General features: G+C 45.4%; 1 protein-coding gene across 7 annotated transcripts in view; it reads right to left on the reverse strand.

Annotated features, from left to right (window-relative positions):
• Positions 1-26,725, reverse strand: part of GIT2 (GIT ArfGAP 2) — an 855,235-nt gene that overhangs the window by 403,779 nt on the left and 424,731 nt on the right. For all 7 annotated transcript variants that reach the window (XM_086943130.1, XM_086943127.1, XM_086943126.1 and 4 more), the window contains exon 8: positions 21,347-21,392. In XM_086943130.1, coding sequence (XP_086799256.1) covers positions 21,347-21,392 — 46 coding nt within the window. The remainder of the gene's footprint in view (positions 1-21,346; positions 21,393-26,725) is intronic.

Below are 26,725 nucleotides of genomic sequence, written 5' to 3' on the forward strand. Positions count from 1 at the left end.
CAGGTAGAAACCGCCTCAACCCTCCTCCCCAGATTTAGATAAAGTCGCAATGAGAGTCATCCTCTGTCTCCTTAGCGTGTAGCTGAACTCTGCGGTGTGCTGCTGCCTCTTCAATAACAGCACGAGAAGTAGACGTTTTGGAGGATGGCCCTGGATAGAGTTACTGTTACGTCCTCTATATTATTTACTCTGTGATCTTGCTATGCATCTTCCCGTTCGTTAGTTGGCCCTGGTACTTAGTATGTTAGAGACCGGTCTACTTACAGTTCTCATTTGATACGGAAAGTACAGCATGCAATAGAGCAAGGAGAGGGGTGGGGGACAGGCTCTTGCCAAAAGAAGCATTGTGCTGTTAACAGTGCTTTGTTTTCAGCAGACACAAATAAGCGACAGTAAAACGCTCTGTAATGGGCCATCGCTAACATCCTTTGTCGTTTACATCCTGGCTGGGAGAAGGTGCCAAAGGGAAGGAACTCCAAATATTCTTCAAAACTCCCACCCCCAATTCGAAGGTTCACACTGTGGATACTTATACACGTTAGTAAGGCCTGCCTGACCGGAACAGTATGTTTGGCAATCATGTATTTGACTGTATTTTTAAAACAGTAACAGAACTTAACTGCAATATTTAAATAAATCTAGACATATTTAAACATTGCTAGTTTAATAGAATAATTGTGAAACTTTTTGTTGGGGGGGGGGGGGGGCAGTGATTTTCTTTTACGGGGAGGGGGGCATTAAACAGTGTGAAGACCACAGCATTGGAGGCATTTTTAATGGTAGGCTAGCTGTGACATCTGTTGTCTTACTTTGGTATTGGAGGAACGTTAATTTCCTCTGAGGCTGCTTCCTGAAACGTAGTCCTATGCTTCTTTGAGAGAGGCAGTCTGTCCTATTGTGGTTAGTCAACAATAAGGCCAGGCTTAAAATCAATGTATAAGGATCTGCATCGGTGTCAGCAGTGTCCTCCTGCTGAAGTCTTTGTAGAGTAGGTGCAGAAGACTTGTTTGGCATCATCTTGGCTCCAATTTCCTTTCCTTGACCTCAAGCTTTCTAGTGTATTGGGGATGTCTCACAGCAGCACAAACTGTTAAGCTTTTTTGGGGGCCAGTTCTTGAGATAAGGCATGACGATCTGGGGGACATTCCTTTCAGTATAGTCAAGACTCCTCTCAGTGAGAGCAGCTACAACCTTTTCAAGGCTGGGGAAATTGCACCCGGTCCTCAGTGCTAATATTTGGAACTTGAGACAAGGTCTTAGTCTTATGTGTGGAATTTCCTGTTGTCCTTCGGGATTCTGCCCCTAGAGAGTCAGCGTATTCAGGGGAGACAGATTAGGTATACACTTCAATTGGCGCTTTGGGGTTCTGGAGTGTTCACGTTCAAAGCCCTCAAAGTTCTCGGTCAAAAAACTCAGTGGAGTCCTGTTGCTGCATCTCTGTGCACTGAGATTAGCTTCTGTTACTTTGGTGGGCATGTTTTCTTGTCTCTAAAGGCATTACAAGCCAAAGAGGTGACTTTGTTGTGTTCTCTTTGGGGACCAAGGTCACAGACTTGGAGCTAGTCTGACCGTGTAAGCTCACTTCTAGGGGGAGAACTTTAATAGAATATTTTCCATACTCTCAATCCAAATGAGTAATTCTCATGCGACCTGGTTGTGGTTAAGTCGCAGTATTCCAATATTCCAGATGTCTGCCATTGGAAGCTTTCTTCAGTGCCTAATGGTAATGAAGAATTCAAAACATATCCAAGCCAGACAGCGGGAAAAACACAAAATGAGCTGGAGTCTGTGTTTTGAAGTAAAGGGTTGCTACACCAGTCATCTCGAGCCAAACACTAGATACCAGAGTGTGCACACAATTTTATCTACAACTACACATGCTACAAATCGGTAGATAGAAGGCCGTCATTTGATGTCCATACATTTCTGGATATTTGATTGAAGATGGTATAATGTTTTTTGCTTTTTCTGAACTGTTAATCTTACAATTTACACACTGATATTACAGAGTCTACAAAGTTTATTTTTCTTTCTTTGCATGATTGTGTCAAGATGTAGTCTATACACTAGTTTTAAAAGCTTTACTTTTTTTTAAGCTTTCCAGTTTCGCCACTTCTGATCTCACGCCACTTAGCAAATTTGTGTCTGTTTAAATAGGTCAAGGTAAGGACGCTTCAAAAGTGATATATTAGACTATCATATTTAGCGACCTTTGGAGCATGAAGAGGGTCTAATTTGGTTACAGAACTAGTTTTTTCAAGTTTGCATCACAATGTGTTTTTGTGCTGTCACTTAAAGCATCTGCTATTTTGTCTTTGGATATAATCTTAACTTTCTTTACCACAGCTTAGAAATTCCTTATATTTCTACCTCACTGATGTATTATTACCATATTTCAGAAGTGAGAGAACGTGTCACTCAGAAACTGCTAAACATCCACATTTAACACCCTGATGCATTCACACCTTTCAGAAATGTCTAGTGCCAGTTTATTTCGGTTAGCTAATGATCTCTTGCCTAATGACAACACAAGATGGGTCATCCTTTTTCACAATTCTTGCCATCAATGGTTCCCTCACAGATAGTTTCGTTATTGGTGCTAGAAAAGCATGTTCTAATATTCCTTAGTTCTACCTTGCAGAATCCGTGTACCTAATGTACGAGTTACTTACCTTCGGTAACAATGTATCTGGTAGAGACGATTTTAGCTGCAGATTCCATAACGTAGAATTATCCCCAGGCGTATGACTGGATCCGGAAAATTTTCTTTGCAACAGCATCTCTGCACGCTGGGGGGCCGTACCACGTGACTACGCCCTGAAGCCGTCCGCGTGTGTGACATCAGCAAGGTCACATAAGCCCCACCCCGGTGCGGCGACGCTGACCCATCACAAACAAAAACTGTGAGAGTATGGGAACAGTGTGCGAAAAAAATCAGATAAACAGAAAGGTAAGAAACGAATGGTTAGGAACAGCACCACCCGGAAGAGTGCCAGGCACTGTGGCACCAAAAGTCATAGAAAGGAAAAGCAGAGCACAGCTACTGCGAAGCAACCCTGCAAGTAAATACAACATCCTTCCTGGGGGCAGAAAAGCATGTGAAAAACACCACAGCAGACGAAAGGGGGGCCTGTAACCCCAGTCTTTAAACAGTGAGGGACAACAAGGCCATAACAGAAGAGTAACGACAATCACCCCAAGACAACACCAGCAAGGAGAGGCACATTCCCTGTAAAGAGCTAAGGGTCGAGGCACAACCAAGAGAGCCCAACTCAAAGGACTGCAGAAGAGTCAGAAATTTCAAGCAATGAAAAAGGGAGAAGAGTAGGGTGCAGGAGTACCCATGAACCCACCAACCAATCACCAGAAAGGAAGGAGTGGATCAAACTAACAGATCGAGCATCCCACTAGGGAGGAAGCGAAAGAGGGCACTCACAGAAGCCAAAACAACCCAGAGGCAGGCGAGTGCAGAAGACCAGCTGAAGGTCCTAGCAGAATGGGGAGGAAGGGCGGGTCGTGAAGGAATCTGCAGCTAGAAAGGTGTCTATCGATACATTGATACCGAATGTAAGTAACTCGTACATCTGATAGAGACTACTAGCTGCAGAGACTACTAGCTGCAGATTCCTTAATGTAGAATAGATACCCTAGACGTACCCAGAAGGGAGGAGGGCCTGCGAGAGACTGCCTCCCAGCATGAAGAAACAAAGGGCCCCAGCAGGGGATGTGTAACGTGGACAAGAAGGGCGGCCCAGCCCCCACCAAGCAGAAGGAAGCAAGGACGAGGTGAAGCGAGGCCAGGACATCCCAAGCCAATACAAAGTACCAGGGACATCCGCCAGAAAGTCCCAGAGGGACAGAATCACCCAAAACTCCAAGGAGAAGAGGTAGAAAAACAGACAGTGAAGGGACAGCTGAACCGGCCTCAGCCTCAAGTCAGCAGACAAGGCAGGAACGGCTCTACAGCCAAGAAAGGCAGACGTGAGAAGAAAGACGTAGTCTCGCAAGGCTCCAGCAGAACAAGAGGCAGGAGCACAAGGGCACAGGCCAGAGTCCCCGGCTGTGGATCAGGGAGAGCAGGCATGGGCAGCCGGCAAGTACCATGAAACCGAGTGCCCAGACCAAGCCGAGAGCAAGACGAAGGCAAGGGTCAGGGAGATCCAGAGCAACCCCTAATGGGAGACCGTTCCAGGGACCAGCCAGAAGAGTAGAGGAGAAATACATAGGTGGGATTAAAGCTGTCAACCAGAACACAGAAAAAGACCAGGAAATCCTATCCCCCCCCCGGAATACCAGGCAGAGGACCAGGCCGAAACGCTGGATAAAAAATGGCGGAAACACCACAGCACTACGCCACAGACAGCATGCCAAAGCTAGTCCAGCGATGCAGCGGATACTGAGAATGACAGAATCTGGAACAGCGCAAGCTACGCCCAGACAGAGATCAAAGAAACCGCACCAGCATTATACAGCGAGGCGAGGAACCCACAAAAGAGAACAAGAACATAAGACCTGCGTAGGAACCACAGACCGTTTAACAATCAGCCAAAAAAAAACACACTTGCCAAAACGGCTGAACCAGCAGCCAACAGAAGAGGAGTCAACCAAGGGACCCCGAAGCCACACAGAACATACTAACGGGCCACTCAAAACACCAGATTCCAGGAAGCAGGTGGGATCACGTCTTCCCTCAAGCCCCGGAGGATCAACAAGCCGGCCTACAGAGGAGGAGGAGGAGGACGGAGCCCCGCAAGGAGACGCTGTATGGCGGAGTCCGCATGAGTGTTAAACAAAAGGACCCCATCAAAGGGCAGGTCAATCAGACGCTCCCTAATATTCTCAGGAAAAACAGCATCCCTCTGCCAAGCATGGCGACGGAGAGCCACGGAACTGGCCATAGCATGGCCGAGAGCAACATCCAAGGCCGCACGGAGAATAAACGCGACCAACTCACGACCATCCAACACATAGTGTCATAGATCAGCGCGGGCACCCTTGTGAGAAGTTGGCCTGGCATATGATGTCTGCTATTCTAGTGGGCACCTTGCACAAGTCCAAACAACCCTTATTGATGGTAGGTTTACGACAAACTTTATAGAAAGCTATCGTAGTGGTAACTGTGGAGAGCAGCCTTCAGGCTAAGTCTTGAAGGAATGTAAAGCAGCTTGTTTAACCAGTCTATAATCTCTTAAATGAGAAAATGAAAGAGTACCACACCAGGTGTGTATCATCCAAAGGTGCCCCGTATCATGAGAACGCCACTCCGCAAGGATAGGAAACATTCCTTTTATTATTGCACTAAAACACGATCACAGCCCCAGTTCATTTTGAAGCTTCCCAATGCATTTCATTGCCTCGTGCAATTTCTTCAGGGGAAATGGGGAGACATAACCAAAACCCGGCACAGTACTTCAAACAATTTTATAGTTTGTGCTTTTTCCCATAATGCACGATTTTTCAGTTACAAACTGTTTCCTGGATTCAGAAGTACTAATTCAATCCCTTTTCACTCTGGTCCGGTTTTGAAGTCTATAATGTTTTTAACCCATATTTCTTACTGTTCACAGTCCTCCAGTGGATTCCAGGGCTGCTTTCATGTTTGTTTTCGGCAATCCTTAGCGCAAGCAGGCTGCTCCATTAACAGCCTGTTAGACCTGGCTTTTCAGGTGGTGCATTCTCTGTGGCTCGGAGCCTGCCACATATAAATCATCCAAAGGTGCCCCGGATCATGAGAACGCCACTCCGCAAGGATAGGAAACATTCCTTTTATTATTGCACTAAAACACGATCACAGCCCCAGTTCATTTTGAAGCTTCCCAATGCATTTCATTGCCTCGTGCAATTTCTTCAGGGGAAATGGGGAGACCTAACCAAAACCCGGCACAGTACTTCAAACAATTTTATAGTTTGTGCTTTTTCCCATAATGCACGATTTTTCAGTTACAAACTGTTTCCTGGATTCAGAAGTACTAATTCAATCCCTTTTCACTCGGGTCCGGTTTTGAAGTCTATAATGTTTTTAACCCATATTTCTTACTGTATATATATATATATATATATATAACAAGCAGCAGCCCAATCTTCGGTCTAGAAACCACGAGTTTGCAGAGTCGTTAAGCAGTCCCCTGTCCCGCTGCCTGACGAGTTTCAAATAATTTTCATCAGAGGCTTTTATGCGAGGAAAGACCACGCTTGCGCCGGACCAATGGTGTAAAGCTTGCTTTATTAATTGCGCGCCGTGAATCAGCTGCTCCTTATGAGTCTGCGCATAGCCTTCTAATCCATGTAGTCCGGAGGGATTAAATATCCCCTTGTCTTATTCTTTCGGCGTGTCCAATATTCTGCTGACATTCAAGTTCCCCCATGGGCCCCAGCTCACAGGTAGATTTCCGTATTCAGTGTCCATGATCCACATAATAAGGAGGCACGCTGAAAGCACACCCCAGTGGCCCCCAGGTTCTCGGGGTGGTTCCTTCCCAGCGGCATGGCGACCGCTTTTTAATAATAGGCTCAAGCTGGTACCAACGAGCGGGATTTCTTCTGTCTTCCAGTCGATATAGAATGTCGAAGGACCAAGATTTATGTTTCAGAGTTTCGTCCAGGGTAATCTAAAGTCCTAGGGACTGGGTACCTATACTTGTACTAAGTTTAGGGGCTGGACTAACTCTAGGGCCCAACCTATGGGAGGACCTGGGGAGGGGGTGGTTACACCCCTTCCCCTTTCACCAGTTTCGTGCCAGAGTTGGGGCTGAGTGCCCCAGCAACCGGTTTGAACTGGGAAATGCACGGAGACACCTTGTGTGCCCCAGGCACTGTCTGGATAACATTCATTGAATGCAACCCACCCTGCCCCAATACACTAAAGCTTGTCTGGGGAGGTGCTGGCACCTCCCTGGACAGGAAACCTATTGTCAAGGCCTCCACTGCCAGAGCTTCGTCCAGCAGCAGGAGGTCAGACTCGTGTCTGTGGCAGCAGCATCCATTTTGTGATGCTGAGGCTCTTTAAAACTATTACCCGGTAAGTGTGTACATGTCTTCTCCTTCTAGAAGGGTGGAATTCTACTTCTGACGCCAGAACTGGAAGGGGGGTGTAGGATTCCAAAGTGTTTGACACCAAACAAGTTTTGAAGCAGTCATTCCAAAGTTAGCATTTACCGTGAGGTTATAATGCACTTAAGAGTATATGGTCTGGCTGTATCATAGAACAGCTATAAGGAAGGGATTCCGAAAGCTGCAGAGGGGATCAGCTCTTGCTAGGACGCCCTCTCCCACAAAACCAAGGACTCTGCCTCCAGGATTGTCAAGGCCTGCCATAGGAGTTACTTATAGGTTTATATGTGTCTAAATATATATATATATATATATATATATATATATATATATATATATATATATATATATATATATAGGTAGATATATATATATATATATATATATATATATATATATATATATATATATATATATATATATATATAGGTAGATATAGGTATACTATATCTAAGTAAGGGGTACAAGTACTACCCTACCCAGGCTGCAGTAGCAGACCTGTGGTGTCATTTTGGAAGGCTTCCCAGGGGTGGCATAATACATGCTTCAGTCCATGGTTCACCTTGGTGGCGTGGATCCTTTTCTGAGACGGCACGTTTACTTTTAATTACTTTCCGTTTCCGATGCAGTGTAATCATTCATTACGGCACTGTTATTGTACATTTGGGATTATCGAGGGTGATTAATTTGGTCCTGTTTTGATCCTTATTTGCAGACCCCTGACGAAGGGTCATGTTTTTTCAGACCCGAAATGCATTGGGTGTTATGAGAAAGTGGATAATTGTTTAAAGACAGTGCTACATAAGAAGTGAATTATGTCAGCAAGGATAATTATGTAGTCTTACATAATCGACCTACTGGAACCATTGTTGATGAATTGAATAAAACATATGAACTTTAATTAGAAACTTGTTTTCTTTGTCAATTTGGCGCTCAGCATGGAGGATAGGTTCTCTACCCTCAACACTTTAACATATTTCGAAAGGCACGCTTTGACTACGTGCGTCGACTAGAGTGCCACTCCACAAACTTAAAAATTTCAAGAACATTCACGAAATTTGAGTGCCCGGGATAACATTGTGTTCCATTGATTCGTTCAGTCTACCTAATCCCTGGAGCACCACACGTACAAAATGCAAATGGATGAAATAGCACTCTCAACCACGAATAGAGCTGAAACGTTAGGATATTCTATAGAGGCCGCTCAAGAAATCTATGGGCTCATACAGGAGACCAGACGCATCACCCCTCAGAAAACTACCACTGCTCAAATACTTAGGCAATTTGAATACATGAGCAAAAAGGAAATAAATCAAAGGTTGCACGCAATCACACTCATACATTTCCACAAAAATCAAAGGATTCCCCGGGGTCTCAGAATAGCTCTCAAGCCAATGCTATGCACAAACAGTAAGAAATTCTTGGAAAAATGGTATCAGATATTGAACAAATGTTCCCTGGATCTGATTTTATTGATAGTGGAGAAACTTTCGAAAGGTATTGTTGGAGCTTGAAGAAGAGATAAAGACTCTAAAGGAAGAGTTAAATAAAATTCCAGATCTTGAAAAATCTTTGGAAGACATCAACCAGAAATTAGATCGTTACGCTAAGGAGGTGAACGAAAGAAAAATACGGAAGTATTGACGCGATACTTTAGACTATAAGCTCGAAGAAGTATACTCTTGGGCGGAAATTTATAACCAAAGAAAATGGCAATCACAACCCCAGCAAAAAAAAATGAAACAACATCTTCACAAGAAAGTGTGGTATTAGATTCTGACATTGCACAAAGCAGACAACCAATTAATAAGACAACTAAACAAGTCGTTAAACCTTCAACCAGTCAAACAGCCGCTCAACAGCCGTCTTTTTTAGACATAAGTCCAGCAGCAAACGCCCCTCCGACAACAAGTCAAGAACAAGAAGGGCAAAAAGAAAAAGAAACAGAGGAGGAAGTGGCCAGAAGGACACGGAGTCAAGTTCAGAAAATGATCTAGTTATCAACATTTCATCCAAACAGTTAACCAAAATGCAGCTGTCAGTATTGAACAAAATATTTAACAACAAGGGGTGGTGATGGACAGAGTTTCTGAATTAAGCAGAATACTCTCAACCAGTCAAGAGATCAGGGCTAGATCCAACACCGTTTTTTAGCTCACTGCACCATCCCAGCTCAGAACCTGGCTATATGCAAATTAGTCTGTTCCTGTCCCAGTGCATGATGGGAACAGGGCAAACCAAACTACCAAGCCAATTCTTACACTGGGAAGGAAACAAGCTTCCGGGGACCGGTTTCTGGCATTTCAGCCGTCGTCGGCCCGGCTTGCTTGAATCCTGATGGTGCAATGAGCAAGGGACTCACATCTGAGTATAGCCTTCCACGCTTAGGGTGGACAAAATATTTAACAACAAGGGGTGGTGATGGAAGCTTGTCTCCTTTCCAGTGAAGAATTGACTTGGTAGTCTGGTCTGCCCTGTTCCCATGATGCACTGGGCCAGGGACAGACTAATTTGCATGTAGCCAGGTTCTGAGCTGGGATGGTGCAGTGAGCTAAAAAACGGTGATGGATCAAGCCCTGATCTTTGGACTGGGTAAGAGTGGTCTGCTTAATTCAGACACTCTGTTCATCACCACCCCCTTTTCTGAATCGTTTTTGGCCACTATAGGTGTGGCAGGGTATACTCAGACATGAGTCCCTTGCTCACTGCACCTTCAGGATTCAAGCAAGCCGGGCCGACGACGGCTGAAATGCCAGAAACCGATCCCCGGAAGCTTGTCTCCTTTCCAGTGAAGAATTGGCTTGGTAGTCTGGTCTGCCCTGTTACCATGATGCACTGGGCCAGGGACAGACTAATTTGCATGTACCCAGGTTCTGAGCTGGGATGGTGCAGTGAGCTAAAAAACGGTGATGGATCAAGCCCTGATCTTTGGACTGGGTAAGAGTGGTCTGCTTAATTCAGACACTCTGTTCATCACCACCCCCTTTTCTGAATAGTATTGAACAAAGGCACGACTTTTGTACCAACGTACAGATCCAACACTGGTGAAACAGAAATTGCGCTCTTCAAATTTTTCCGAAATTTGAAATTAAGGTATTTCTTCAAGGACATCAACCAAACTCAAGAACTTGTATCATGGGATCATGACTTTAAACCGCCGAGTACATTCTGTGCACCTACCACACATAAGACCATAGAGGCATTTGAAAGAGCAGTAATGTCTGATATCCAAAAAATTTCTTTCAACAAACCAAAGAAAAACAAACAATCTCAATATCAAAGAATGGAATACGCTCAAGAATTTGAGCCATGAAGAAAGCCTGACCTTCCAAAAAGCGGACAAGGGCGGCGCCCTCATAGTGATGGATACCGAATTCTACAACACGAGTGTCAATAATCATGTCCACAATCAAGACATTTATTTACCATTAACAGGAGATCCTACACAAGAATATCAAAAAGTCTTACAACATATTTTGGAACATGCTCTTACGATGAAATGGATCAGTCAAAAAACACATGCCTTCTTTCAATTGAAATATCCCAGAAGACCGCAACTATATATGTTGCCTAAGATCCACAAGGATCCCATTAAACCGCCATTCAGACCCATCGTCTCGGCCTGTGGATCAATCTCGGAACCAGTAGGGAAATTCATCGATAAATTTTTGCAACCTTTGGTCCAAAAAAGTGAAACATATATCAAAGATACAACGGCTTTTTTAAACATGCTACACAGCATAAAACTGCACCATGGAGACACTTACTGGCTATGCACCATTGATGTGATCGCGTTATATACTTCTATTCCACACAGAGAAGGTATTGAAGCGCTCGAATGGAGTCTATTGAACAGCGATCTAGAGGAGCATCAAAGAATCTTGATATTGGAATTAATGCAATTTGCATTATACCATAGTTATTTCGAGTGGAAGGGACAATTCTTCAACCAATCCAACGGTACTTCGATGGGTTTTGGGGAGGCCCCCTCATATGCTAATATTTTCATGCAAAAGTTGGAGAAAGATCACATTCTGAATAACCAAACATGGGTAGAAGGTTTGATCATGTTCAAGCGGTTCATTGATGATATTTTTCTAATTTGGCGAGGATCGAAAGAACGATTGGAAACTAACATTGAGATACTCAATTCACACAATGAAAGGATAAAGTTCACACACACCATCTCTAATGAAACCATAGCATTTCTGGATGTACAAATCAAAATATGCAATAATGAAATCAGCACGAAAGTGTTCCACAAACCAACAGACAGAAACGCGTGTCTTTTATTTCAAAGTTTCCATCCTGAACCACTTAAGAAACATTTGCCTACTTCTCAATATATCAGACTCAATAGAATAACATCAAATGAAGATGAAGTAGAGATGTTGATTAAACAACAAACTGAAAAGTACAAACGGAGAGGTTATCCCACGGATATTCTACAAAACTCTTTAATGAAAGTAGACAAAATTAAGAGAATTGATCTATTGGCACCTAAGGTCAGACAAACAGAACAAAAAACAGTGTGTGTATTGAAATATTCATCTGACTCAGACAAAATCAAAAGGATAATAAATAAACATTGGCATCTGATACAAACTGAACCGGATCTCAACAGTTTATATAATGACCGCATCACGTTTGCCTTTCAAAGATCCAAAAACATTAAAGAACTACTGAACACTCCAGTCAAGGAGAAAAACATATGGAAGGGCATGTCAAAATGTTTTAATTGTATCCATTGTAATAACGTGATAAGTGGCAAAACATTCATGCATCCTACCAAAGGCTTTCCCATAGAGTTGCAGCATTCTAGTACATGTGACACTGTGAATTGCATCTATTTGATCAAGTGCCCATGTGGCAAAATATACATTGGCCAAACCGAACGCAAAATCAAAGTCCGTATCACGGAGCATAAGAGCAATATTAGACTAAGCAATATGAAATCCACTGTGGCAAGCCATTGGAAAGAAAAGGGTCATCAAATTTCCCAACTGAAATTCATTGTGATCGAGACAATCCAACAACGCCCAGACATGGATCCTGTGAAGCAGAGATTGAGAGCAGAGTTTCACTGGATAAAAAAACTCAATTCCACCCGCCCTATGGGGCTGAAAGATCGGATAGAACATTCGTGTTTTTTATAACACACTTATCCTCGGCATTGACTTTTGAAAATTTCTGTACCCCATTAAGCTCCGTTTTTGCTTTTAAATGACCGTATTCCATTGTTTTAACATGTCTTAATTTTCATTCAGGCACCATTGTTTTCCAATGTTCATTCACTGCTATTAACGTTTTATTATCAGCATTGTTTATTTCCAGCGCCAGGCGCCGTCTTTCATTCAGCTTTGTTTTGAAGCCGTGGTACTCATATCATGTGACCGGTTGCCCGCAACGCGATTGGTTGCGGTCGCGATCACATGACTCACGTTGCCCCTATGATAATTCGCGTTGTAACATTGTGGGTAGAATCCTGAATCCATTGAGGCGCGAACGCGTCCTACCACTCGTAAGTTTTGTGTGGGTGCATTAATGTTGTTACAGAGAAGGGGTTGTAGAGAGATACCGTTAGTTTAACTTTTTCACCATGAGCGTCGGTGTGGTATCTCTTCGCCAAGTTTAGTTTCAGGTCATGTCTTTTCACCTTGGTGGCGTGGATCCTTTTCTGATGCGGCACGTTTACTTTTAATTACTTTCCGTTTCCGATGCTGTGTAATCATTCATTATGGCAATGTTATTGTACATTTGGGATTTTCGAGGGTGATTAATTTGGTCCTGTTTTGATCCTTATTTGCAGACCTCTGACGAAGGGTCATGTTTTTTCAGACCCGAAATGCATTGGGTGTTATGAGAAAGTGGATAATTGTTTAAAGACAGTGCTACATAAGAAGTGAATTATGTCAGCAAGGATAATCATGTAGTCTTACATAATCGACCTACTGGAACCATTGTTGATGAATCGAATAAAACATATGAACTTTAATTAGAAACTTGTTTTCTTTGTCAATTTGGCGCTCAGCCTGGAGGATAGGTTCTCTACCCTCAACACTTTAACACTTAGTACCTAAGGTACCATATACTAGGGACTCACAAGGGTAACCCAGTAACCAATCTGGAGTGTACCTAATGTACAGGTAACCAATTTAGAGAGAGAACAGCTAGGCTGTGGTCCTGATTAGCAGGGCCACAGTCAGACTAAAGTCGATAAACCAGTGAAAAAGAGCAAAATGTGGGGGTAACCATAGGAAGCAGATCCTACTCTCCTACAACTCTCATGGAAGACATGAGAAAGAAGGGACTCCACAGAATCCCACAGGCTGGAGTTAGCCCTGGCCAATACACAAAGGGTGTTGGGCGCCCGCAAAGCAGCACTGGATTAAGCAAAGATGTTACGCCCTCATGAATCTAACCACCGGGCCTCCCGAGATGGAGGAAACAACACCACAGGCAATGACAGAAAAGCAGTCCGCAGAAGAGAGCTCGGAGTAGAAGGGTGGAAGGGAAGGCAGACTGGGTCGTGCAGAGCAGGATGGTGGCGATGCAGGAGCGGCTGAGGCACCGGATCACCTGTGGCAGGATGCCCCCCAAACCCCAGAAGAGAGTTGTGGAGCAAAGCTTCGAAAGGAAGGAACAGCTCCGATCCCCAGAGCCCTGGTGGAGAACTTCCAAGAGATTATCCGTAGGGAATGGGGTGACTGGTTCACCCATTCGCAAAAAGCCAGCGGACGTGGAAATAGCCAGAACAAAGGCAACACTGGACTCCGTAGGGCGCAGCGAGGGAGAAAGCAATTCCTCCTTGGGTGACGGCAGAAAACTGAGCCGTCGGTCCGCAAGTCCAGCTAGAGGGGGAAGCAGCCAGCCCCTGAATGATGGGGGATCCATGGAGTGGGGAACCGGAGGTAGCCCCGGGGAAGGCGGAGAAGCCGGTGGAGGAACCAACCGCGAGCTGCGGAAAAGAAGGTCCGAGGATTGAGGCTGCGGGGACGGTGAGGAGCCCTCCCTGGAAGATGCCAGTGAAACAGCAACAATGCGGCGCTTTGTCTCAGGAGAGAAAGAGACCAGGAGATGACAAACCTCCGGAGAGGAAGGAACCTCTGGAGACAAATCAAGGACCAGATGCCGGCATGGCGCCGTGGAGTCCACCACAGGCGCCGGCTCGATGTCAATCGGTGCCAGAGTGGACATTGGCGGCGTCAAGTCGACCTTCACCACCATGTGCTCCCTAGGAGAATGGGGCTGGAGCGGGGACGGAGCCGTTTCGGCTAAGGAACAGCACCGAAAAGGCGCCGGCTCCAACTCACACGGGGCAGCCGCCTGCGTAGAGGACAGAGAGGGACTTGGGGAAAGCACCCCAGGCCCCGGCCTCCACCCTTGCACGGCCATTGCCAGGGAGGAAAACCTTCAGCACCGAAATGGCGCCGGCTCAGCCTCTGGCGAAGCAGCCACCCGCTCAGAGAGCTGAGGGTAACTCTGGGACAAGCCCCGAGTCCCGGCGACCTCCTACAACGCCACGAGGAACCCTGTAGGGTTTTGCGGCGAGGCAGGGACGTCGTGTGTCAAAGAGGGGAGCCCGAAGGACTGCTCCTCGACGACAACACCCTCCTACAACCTGGAGCCGAACCCTTTAGCGCCGGGAACGAAGCTGTCTGCGACTCCTGGAAGGCCCCACATGAGGCAAGGGGTCCGCGGACGTCTCAGGCGGTGGAGGAGGGGCCAAAGAAGCCTGCAGAGCCGCAGAATAGGCTGTCATTTGGGCCCTAGTCGCCCCAACGCCAGGTGGCGGCAGGTGAGGGCACACGTCCAGAGGAGAATATGCGCCCTCCGCCAAACGAGGACAGGGCCTCGAAGACAAGCTGCAGAACCTACCAGTCAGTGAGCGATGCCCTTGGAGCCGTGGCGAAGGGCTATGTTGCAGTCGGAATTGGCGGCTCCTGGCTTCAGAGGTAGGGGACGGACGCTGGGACGACACTGACCTGGAAAAGCGGGCTGACAGCAATTTCTTCCGGCGCTCCTGCCGTGACTTTGGTTTGAGGTGCTGACAGGCGTCGCAGTCAGTCGAGTCATGGTGCTCGCCCAACACCACATACAAATCGGGTGAGGGTCCGTCGCCGACATCGGACGTGCACAAGAGGTACACGTCTTGAAACCCGAAGGCATTCGCACACTGTTCCTCAACGCAAAGCATGAAAAAGAAGTCCTGAAAACAGGCCAGGACACGATCCGGATCCGCGTTGCACGGGGTGGGGCTTATGTGACCGTGATGACATCACGCCCGCGGACTACGTCAGGGCGGAGTCACGTGGTACCGCCCCTGAGCACGCAGTGATGCTGTGGCAAAGAAAATTTTCCAGATCCAAGTCTTACGCCTGTGGATAATTCTACGTTAAGGAATCTGCAGCCAGTATTCTCTATCAGATGGCCTTTCCAGCATAATTCACCACTTCTCTCACATGCAGCCAATGCAACCCTGATCTACTTCTTTTGCACAGCCAGTCTTTGGTGTAATCTGGTACACCTTGAATCAGTTTCATCAAATGAAATACATCAAAAGTCTGGGTTCTTAAGTCCCTGCCACTTTTTCCAATTTAGGAATGCTGCCTCATATCCTCTTACTTGAAACATCCTTGGTCACGCAATTCGATGGTTACATCCAAGCCTTATTTATGCCCTTCTGGACTCTCCAGTAGTGCTTACTGCTATGTTAATGTAGTACGGTTACATTTTACAGGAGGGAGGGTGGTATGAACATCTCATATCCTATTAAGGTGGCAAATTATATTCTTCCCCGAAGCATACATTCCAAATTTCAGTGCCAACCAATGTATTCCCAACAAAAGGTTTCTGATGCATCATGCACATAAATAGTTTACACAAACGTGAGCTACATTATGAATATAAACTGATTTTACTTTCATAGAAGCTGAACAATACATCGGCAAATTGGACAACCTGAATTTAAAACAATATTAAATCATTTACTTACATGTGTCTTATTTCCAAATGAACAGCAAGAAAAGAAGAAATGTGTGCTTGTGTTATAATGCAAACAGAATAAGACAGGTACATTTGAAAGTTAATCAAAGTTTTTGTGCATCTCACATTATGCAAAGTTAAACTCGAGAACTCACAGTCCCAGACAAAATGTAAAACATTTTTGTTTATATAGGACTCATGGACCTGTGGGGGGGGGCTGAGGAGCCAACCTAATTGCGAGTAAAACAGGGGGAAAAGATGGGTGTGGCATTTGGGATTGTTCACTTAAGTTCCAATAGGAATTCAGTGGGAAAACACGGAGTGAAATACAGCATGCAAGTGCAATGAACTCATATGAAACAGCATCAACAACATACCCAAAACAATTCACTGCTGAAAGTTTTGACTGTAAACAAAACATTTGTATTGGTGCTTTAAATACAAGTTACCTTTGGTGATGTTCTCTCTGGGGGATACTCTACTTAACCACAGATTACTAACCTTTTGAATTCCCCTAGCAACCATAATGAATCCAATACTTTTGCAGTGAATGCTCCAGTGTGTCGGTAGGTTAAGCCTCCTGACTTTTCCCCCAGAGCTTCATTTGTAAAACAATAAGTGCTGGTGCCAAAATGTCAGAAGGCCACAGCCAGTGCCATATTAGGTCGGGGTCCCAAATATCAAGACTGAGGTGTCTTGATCCCACCTCTTGCCTCTAAAATCCACTCACCAAACATTTCCTGCCTCCTGATATCACTCTTGTAGGTACTTTTTCCATTCCTACTTTCTCTTTTTGCCTCTCTTGTTCTAGATTAAAATTGTGTGGAGGAAAAAGATAAGCTGGTCCGTAAAAATGAGTGCTGGTGGGTCCCACCAACAACCACTGTCTCAAATTAAGCACTGTTTGCACCACCTCCAGAAGTGACAGCACAAAGCTGTCTATAGGTGCCACGCTTGCACATCCATGTCCGTTTTTTTTTTCCGTGGCCTCGGACACAGATCAACCTTGACAGATGGGCAAACCTAACTTGAGTCCTTTTTAGAACCCTGAACGTTCCCTCCACAGAAAAGTGAGGAGGTAGGGTGGAGAAGAATTTATTGTTAGAGTATTCACCAGAAAGAGCGTTATCAAAGGTAACTTGTTTTTCTGATAGATTCGAACTGCACATTCTTTGCCTTTTGAATAGACACCAAAGCAGTACCTCCCAAAAGGTGGAGGGTCTGAGGAGTCAGCTTACAGTATCAAGACTGCCTGAATGGCAAACTTACCCTGTTCATGACGGCTCCCGGCCGTCATGAGTCACGGTACTCATGTGCTCATGGCGGCTGGGAGCCGTCCGAACATTGCCGCTCTGCCCACGCGTGATTAATTCCCTGCCTGTGCGGCGGCGTTCGGACGGCTCCCGGCCGTCATGAGCACACGCTACTGTGACTCATGACGGCCGGGAGCAGTCATGAGCACTGCGCCCACCCCCAAACCCCCTCGCACCGCGCCGAAATTCACGCTGCGTCTAAGGGGTTAAAACTGATAAGGTGTGTGTGTGGGCGCCATTTTAGCAGTTGCGCAGATGTACATAGAAACATTTTTAATCAGACCCTTAGTGGCGTCTTCGGTCTAATGAATCTGAAGGCCCTCAGGAAGCTAATCTTTGGCCAGGGAATAACAGTTTTATGCACAGGAAGATCCATCTGGAAAAGGTTCACTTGCAAACCACCCTTCCATTCTTGACACCGGCTAATCCAACAAGAAAGCTTGTTGTCCACCCGATACTCCTAAGTGTAAAACTAAGGACCTTCCTTGGACCCAACCAATGAAGTCTCTCCTCCCTAGAGGCATGTGGTGAAAACAAGAAGGTGGGAAGCATGATAGGCTGTCCCGCTTGGAAGAGCGATATCACTTTCAGTGCAAAAGATGACTGTCCCAAGCACCAGCTTCTCTAAAAAGAAGGAGGTACAAGTAATCACAGTAAGGAAAATTGCATTAATGGCCTGCATTACAAAGGTTGACTTAAGCAACAAAGGTCAGACAGGCAAACATTTTATAGTACCCACAGAAAAGACTTGCCAGGCCTGAGACAAACATCAGATGGCTTAGCCTGAAGAGGGTCAGCCTGATAGTTCTCAGACCAGGCAATTCATTTTAACCATCAACCAAAATACATTTATTTCGTAACTGGGTGCCGAACTAACAGAATAATGTCCATCACTTCTGCATGCAAGTCAAACCAATTCAGTTGGTTTAGCTGGATAGCTACACATGGTGTAATTAGATGTGCAGGGTTGAATGCAGAACCTTGCCATACTTTTGAAACAGGAGGTCCTTCGGAAGAGGTAGAATGAATAGAGGGCAAAAAGAGTATCAAACTTTTGGCAGAACTTACTTGGCAGCTACCCTTGGCTCGAGACACTGACGGCTCCTTGGTCTTCCTTTTAGGGCTCCTGACATCGGCCCCAGTCCCCCTCCGCCGCCAACGACGGCATTACACTTAGCGTCACGGCCGCCGAGAGGGGGGGGGGGACTACAATCCCCAAGAGCCTTTGCGGCCGACGCCGCACACCTGCAGTCGGCGCCCGGAGGCGCATAAAAACAACGCCCTAGTAGCGGCAGAGCGGAAAACATTCAAACTTTTGGCAGAACTTACTTGGCAGCTACCCTTTGGCTCGAGACACCGACGGCTCCTTGGTCTTCCTTTGCGGGCTCCTGACATCGACCCCGGTCCCCTTCCGCCGCCAGCGACGCCATTACACCTAGCGTCACGGCCTCCGAGAGGGGGGGACTACAATCCCCAAGAGCCTTTGCGGCCGACGCCGCACACCTGCAGTCGGCGCCCGGAGGCGCATAAAAACAACGCCCTATTTCCCGCAACGCGCGCGGGTGGTCGCCAGGCTGAGCCCGGGCAGAGGGCGGGCCGTCTGTGGCCGTCCGGGGCTGGCCGAGGCTGTGAGGTCCACAGTGAGGTCGAAGCACTTGGAGGCCTGCTCTAAAAAAATTGTGGAAACTGCCAATATCCACAAGTGGCGAATCAGCTACTGGCAGGGAAGGAGATGGTGGCATTGGGGCAACCTAATCATCCCATTCATCAGTAGCATCTGGATCTGTGTGAAGCTCACAATCCTCAATTTACTGGTCATAACAGTACTGCAAATCATCCGGGATTGATCTAACAGGAGGTATTACCTTCTCCTTAAGGCGTTTGAGTACTTTGAGGAGCAGGGCTGGTAATAGGGAACTCCTGTGGAGGCGGAACCCACTGAGCAGAGTTGCATCAGGAAAGCCTCTATAATAGTCACTGTTCATGAAACGAAAGTCCGTAACCAAGAGTATAAGGACATTGACAAGGGTTCCAGGAAGTGTTGGTGTTTCTCCTCTAGCTCCTCATCAGGGTAATGCTCTTGGAAAGAGTCCAGGCGCTGAGCTGAGGTAAGACCCCGATCAGTGAAGGAGTAGACATCCTGAAGGTAAGCGGATGGATTGTCATCCGTGTCATCCTGTGCATCAGAATCCTAGCATTTAACCTTCAACTGAGAAGGACTGTAGGCAGCAATAAATAAGCCTTCCTCTTCAGATTCCTGGAAATACAGCAGGCAAGCAGGGGGCAATAGTGAGATTTTAGAGTAGTCCTGAAGCGCTGGTTTTGACAATGGCATTAGAATGGTCTTTCCCTCCGTCTGTGACGTCATAGCGGACAGCAACGCCGTGAGGAGTTTTCGTCGACGGAACAGCCAGAGATGCAACCGTCGACTGTGAGGTGGCAGATGATAAAGGCTTTGCCGACAGAGTCATCGTTGACGGAGCAACAGTCATCTCCTTGCTTGACAACGCTGTTGCCATCGACGTGGTGGACGAGACCATTGACGTGTGGAACAAACACTTTCAAACTGTCGGAGTAAAAGGGGCTGTGTAAAAGAAAACTTAAGTGTTTAAAATACAGATCTACGTGGTTCTGTTTTCTGAGCTGCTGGCAATACTTGTAATTCTCTTCCCGGTTCACTAAGGATCCCTGCTGAGGTGTCTCTCTTTAGCAGATCAGTATAAACATGACTAGTTCTCGTCTTTGGATTTTAACTACTGTAATATCTGCAAATTTAAGCTGATGATCGTTTTCTTGCTACCAAGTGAAGTACAGTATTTAGCTTGTTATCCAATAGGACATTTTTGCACTTTTGCTTTCCAGGATGCACTCTCAATTTGGTTTCTGATAAATAAAAATGCAAATAAATAGAAGTCAGAATTTATTTTTGAAGAATGCCCTCCTTATAGAATGTGTATCCTTAACGAGAGTAACCTAGTTGAGGACATTGAGGGCTGGGATCAAATCATACTTTATCATAAAAAGGTGACCCCCAGGACCATCAATCTAATATTATTCTGCTTTAAAAAAAACAATAACGTGTTTCTCCAAACGTCAATGACAAACCAAAATACAATAAGTCACATAGATCATTAAACTTACATTGGAATTGATCATAAAACATAATCCGACAGAATTAAGTGTCTAGTGTCCAACACTATCATATTACTGGGGCAGGTCTCAATTTTCACCCTCTTATTTGTACTCTAAACTGGCACTGCTTGGCTCTACTATGAAAGGGGGTCAGAGCTTATTATGCACATGGAATCATGAATTCCATCATTGATAGCACGCACATATATGCACAAATTTATACATTAAATGACAGCTTTTGGCCACGCTCTTAAATGTGCCTTACGTCAACGCGTTTCGACCTTCACGGTGGGTCGGTGGTGTGTTTAAAAGAAGGTTTTCCTCAAGGCAGTGAACTTTGTGGACATGTGAAAACTGCTAAATTCAGTTACTTTTCCAGAGTATCTGAGACCTTCCTTTGTTGATGGGTCATTCGGTGTTTAGTTTAAGCGTTTGGCCCTTAACCCAAGGTGGTTTGTACAGGTCTTTGTTTCAAATCAATGTGGTCATAAGGGTAACCCCTTTTTGAGGGTGTGTAAAACAGTACATATACAATGTTTGTCTTGTTTATCACAAAAAATGAATGAAATATGAAACATGACACCTTGCGTTTTCTCACTTATTTATTTATTGGAAGATCAATGTTATGAATAATTCTATTGGCGCAATCACATTTTTTGTGTACACCATTGAACACATTTTTCAAATAGAAGAAGTGAAGTCATTGACGTCTGGAGAAACAAGTTATTGGTTTTTTCAAAAAAAAATTCATTTATTGAATAGCATCGTATTATATATTGTTTAATGATTAAATATTTTGGAAGTAAGTGGAAGCTAAGTACGGCAGATATCAAAATGTACTGCAATGACAAGAAACATTAACCTACCTGTCTGCCATCTGAGGTATAATAAAATGCTGTCCATTTCCGTGATCTGAAAAAGAAGTTAGGCTGCAAATTACAAATTAATTTATGTGCATCAAACCACAAACAACCAGTTTTGTAACAAAAATCACTTGTCTGTACCAATGACGGCAAGGGGCTGTAAATAATAATTCTTCTCCAGTTACTATTTTAGTTGGACTGCAAAGGAGTTTTGTTTATAACAGTCTGGTCAATAAGGTTATTAAATTTCATATTCAGAAAGTATGCAACATACGTACTCTATACATTTTGAATCTACAATTCATCAGTTTCCTGAAAGGTTCCTGATCATTGTTAATAGAATCACTCATTTTTTATGATTTTAGGTTTAAGTCAGAAATAAAACAGTGGCTAAAGAGTTGGGAGGATTTTGAGGAGTGGGTGCACAACCAATGGAGTTAATAGGGAAGAATCAGGATGACCATATGAGGAATTTAAACTGTGGTCGAGGTATGCACTGTATCCAGACGGGGGGTTGAGGTTTCTGCATTGTAGGCGGCGCACATTTCACATCCACTGGCTATCTCAAATAGGATTTAGAAGGGAATCAACTCACTTAGGAAGTCGCCCTTAAGACTTGTCAGGTGGCTGGGCAGGATTCGTATTATGTTGGGTCAGGAGGAAGAGGAGCTATCAGACACAGAATCCATATGCCTGGAAAATAGAGGATTTCATGTTGGGGCTACAGAGTGCCAGTGGAGGCCCCTGACCTGCTCCTTGTAAAAGGGCAGTTGCTTCAACACTAGCCTACCAACCCAGAGTGATCTTCCAGGTTATGTTTTTGGGAGGTACCATGCTGTTTCATTTCATCTTTATTGTCAATGTTTCTAGTGCAAGGATTAGATCAGAGAAACTGACAGCTGTCTTTGTATTTTTTTTGCATGGATGATAAATTGTTAAGGCGCCATCCTCTCAAGTACCCAATTGAGATCCACCTGTGGTCGAAAAAACTTTATGGTAACCTCTGTCCAGTAGGGACGAAGGTGGGGGTAGTCCCACAATATATGCCGGAGATGTACTGCGAGAGACTTGCACCGGGTGCAGATGTCCGGGGCATTAGGAAATATGTGGAGGATGCCCTAGGGTGAGAGTTAAGCTAGGAGTAATCCATAGAACTTTGCTAGATGTAGGTACGCTTTGTGGAAGACTTCATTCTAGCCTATTCCCTCTTGTTTAGGACCCGGCCTAACTGACTCCCAGGTCTCTCAGAGATGTTGTAGATGAATCTGCGTATAAGTGACCATCGCCTATGTGATCCTCAATACAAGTCACCTCCCAGATCCACCACAAAGGACAAGACAATAAGTGCAAATGGTATTAAGCACAAGGATTTGTGGGTGTTTCGGCGGGACGAGGGCTGTGGATGGGCGCCGGCTGCTTTATTACGAACGGCCTACTGGAACACAGTGCCCACACCCTCCTCCCTGGGACAGATAGGACCTCCTGTCCTCTGCAATTCCTACAAATTACTCAGAATACGAATTGAGTCACACACAAATTAAGATTGCAAGAACATTCTCACTTACTGTTCAGGAACCCTGCAAAGCACTGTCCTCACCGTTTGAAAATACTTTTACAGTTCAACCCTGACTGTTCGACATTGGAAGGAAAATATATATATTCCGGCTCGCACATTAGGACCACAGTGTCTGGGAAGGCGCCCCTTGGACCTCCGTTTCTTTAACACTCGCCTAAAAAGCGACGTATCAAAACTTTAAAAGCCCTGAAGAAGTCCCAGCTTGGGACGAAACGCGTCGGCTGTTTGTTTTACTGAAAACTGAAAATAAAGAATATCTGAAGATTAACAACATCTCTTTGAGAAATAATTCATCCTTGTGCTTAATACCATTTGCACTTATTGTCTTGTCCTTTGTGGTGCACCTTTGCGGTTGTTTTGTTTGCACTGTGATTCCCTAGGGAATAGGCATAGTAATGATGGGTGCCATCCAGTGTGCACACAATTCCCTTCATTTAACTTAAGGGCCTAGAATATTACGGGGAGAAAGGTAGTCAGGTGCTGACATTAGGAAGGGTCCATCATTGTATTTTTGTTACTCACCTCCCAGATCCCACTGTGTGTAGGGAATCAATAAGGGTGTTCTTGGCTAGTTCTGTATCTTCTATGTGCCAGCGGTTACGAAGGAACTGGTGCAGTAGGCCGTACATCAGGAATTGACTCGGTGGAGGCCAAATTATCCACCAATTCTTCAAAGGTCAGTAGCTGCACAATGTGCTAAAGGTGATTTAAGATAGAGAGACCTCCTTGATCCCAGGGTGATGATATTTTACTGAGGCAGCCCAGGCCCCTAGGAAGGCCCAAGTGGGGGATGAAAGGAGCATGAGCGAAGCAATCTTTAGTGAGCCAGCATCTCTAGCTAGGCATTGCAGGGCCACCCACAACAGGCAAAGAGTCCCTCTAGCTGATCAGGTCCTCAGCAACAACAAAGCCAGTACAGGCATTCAGGTAAGGGGAGGTGGGGGTCTAGTACCACAGTATCCTCTATCCAGTGCTGATGCGAGCCAGTGGACAAGTCATTGTAACTGGGCTGCCAGACTGTAGAATTCAAACAGTGAGGCTCCCAGGGCACCAGAAGTCAGAGGAAGCTACAGTTTCAACAGGGTGACACGTCTGCCGCAGTAATGCCAATTGAGGTTCCCAGTAATGTATCCAGTTCTCTGTAGGCCTGCCGACAAGGTATTACGGGAGGGTAGTAAAGTGATATAGGAGCCTAGAAGGCATTACCATCTTCGTGAGAACTATGTGACTTTACTGATAGTGGTAGGGATTTCCAAAAGGTAACCTGGACACGGAGGGAAGATACTGCAGAAGTGATACCAGAAATATATTAACTTCTTTTAACAATAATTTCACACTTATGCAAAATCACTTACAAAATTGTTTGTTTCCATGTGCTGATAACACTAACAGTCACTGTTCAGCTCAGCCTAATACATGTGACTAGCCTAGGATAGGCGGGAGGCTATGTGGTGTTGCCTGAATTTACACTTACAGCTTTCATGTTTCAGAACGCTTTCTACAGATGACTCATTAAAATACAGAGCTGCTTTACAAACATGTACTGAGGTTCAAACCTGATGTGCATCTTGCATCCAAAATAAATGCTCCAGAGACTATCTACACTTCTGCCAGATGTTGCGTGTTATTAGTTCCTACCCTTTCTCCTGTAATTCACCATTTCAGCTAATGCTGCAGAAGGAGTCAAACACATCAAATACAATTGGTTGAGGCATTGAAAATGCAGTGCTTTACAGATATAAGGCTGCACTATGGAAATAGACTTTAACAGCTCTGTGAATGAAAATGAGCATTTATTCTGACAATGAGACACTGCTGGAGGGGGCGGAATTTGGCTGCAGGGCTTGGGCATGGCCCAGATGGCTGAGGCCTGCTAGGCGAGACCAGCAGGGAATTCGAGTGGTGAAGCCTGGCTATGACATGACTGCCTCCACATGTGAAAGGTTCAAGAAGCGGCAAATAACTACTGCCCCCTAGAGGATTTGTTGACTAAGGAAATTACAGTGTGATTTCCAGGGAGCAACTGGAGCCAGAGTTTAGGGCCCACAGACACAAAACCAATAGTGTGGGAAGTAATGTGAACAACACCTCCCTCCAACAATTGATTACATCACCGCTGGGTGAGTTTTGAGTCCAGACTTGCAGCACTGACAGCCTCCTGTTCATTCTGAAAGTCTAGCTCACACCGACAGCAATTATGGGTAGAACTAAAGCTATCTTATAATCAAATGAGGGAGAGAGATGCTGAGATTCATTCATCTTTCATCCAATAAACAAGTAATCATAGGAGAATGAATCACTTGTCCGGTTTATAGCCAGGGTCTTGGGTTCTAACCATCTTTAAAAACACTCATTTACGTGAAATCCTTAAGTGCAGTATATCTTGGTTTACTGCAAGGATCGTTACGTGAAAAGAATCTTCATCGGGTCTTTGTTATGCATTCCTCCACCTGGAGGGAGACCAACTGGTACAAAAACAATAGTTGATGGACAGAATGCGGAACAATGTCATAGATTCACCCCAGTACAGAGATCTGGGCCTAAATCCATCATTTTCTTGCACTCCACACCACCCCAGTTCAGACATGGACATATGCAAATCAGCCTTGACCCTATGCCTCATGGGAACAGTCCAGCCCGAACTGCCAAGCCATGTCTTTCCTGGACCGGAATGAAGCATCCTAGGACCGGTTTCTGGATATCAGCCGTCTTCAGCCAGGATAGCTTGACTCCAGTGATGTGGAGAGCATGGGACTCACATCTGATCATACCCATCCCTCTCGGGGTGACAAATGCAAAAACAACAGTTGATGGACAGAATGCAGAACAATGTCATACATTCAACCCATTACAGAGATCTGTGCCTAAATCCATCGTTTTTTTGCACTCCACACCACCCCAGTTCAGACATGGCCATATGCAAATCAGCCTTGACCCTGTGCCTCCTGGGAACAGTCCAGCCTGAACTGCCAAGCCAAGTCTTTCCTGGACCGGAATCAAGCATCCTAGGACCGGTTTCAGGCTATCAGCAGTCTTCAGCCAGGATAGCTTGACTCCAGTGATGTGGAGAGCATGGGACTCACGTCTGAGCATACCCATCCCACTCGGGGTGACAAATGCAAAAACAACAGTTGATGGACAGAATGCAGAACAATGTCATACATTCACCCAGTACAGGGATCTGGGCCTAAATCCATCGTTTTTAGGTCTCGCAGAGAGACCTATTGCCGCCCATCCACAAAGCTGACTTTTACGATGAGGATTTTTAACAGTTCACGTAAATCACGTGACCACAAGCTCCTCATGCACGAGCTTGCATTCGATCATCAAAGGCAGCCCAGTCTCTCTCACACAAGCTTCTCCCAGCAGGCCGTCCACCCCCCTTCCTCTCCATATGGTTGCTCGAGTTGCAGGCAGCCCACCCCCTCCCTCTCCAGCGCCTGCCTTCAGTGTCTCGCATTTGATCATCAGAGGCAGCCCAGCCCAGCAGGCAGCCCACCCCCTCCCTCTCCATATGGGCAGCCCACCCCCTCCCTCTCCAGCGCCTGCCTTCTCTCTCGCATCGCCTCACTGCTGCTTGTTTTTTTTTGCTTTCACTACGTTCTTTCATTTTATTATGGCGCACTGATGCTAACCTTGTTATTAGTAATTTGTAATGGAATGCATTTTGCCAAATTACTTTGCATTTTGGAAGTACATTGGATTTCATTTTCTCCCTGCCTCCGAGTGGCGCAACAGTGACACCTCGTGGTCATGAGCTTTGCACTGCAGCTAAAACTCGCACGTAAAAATACAAGTCAGTACCT

This window comes from Lissotriton vulgaris, chromosome 11, assembly GCF_964263255.1.
Source record: "Lissotriton vulgaris chromosome 11, aLisVul1.2, whole genome shotgun sequence".
Taxonomy (NCBI): Eukaryota; Metazoa; Chordata; class Amphibia; order Caudata; family Salamandridae; genus Lissotriton; species Lissotriton vulgaris.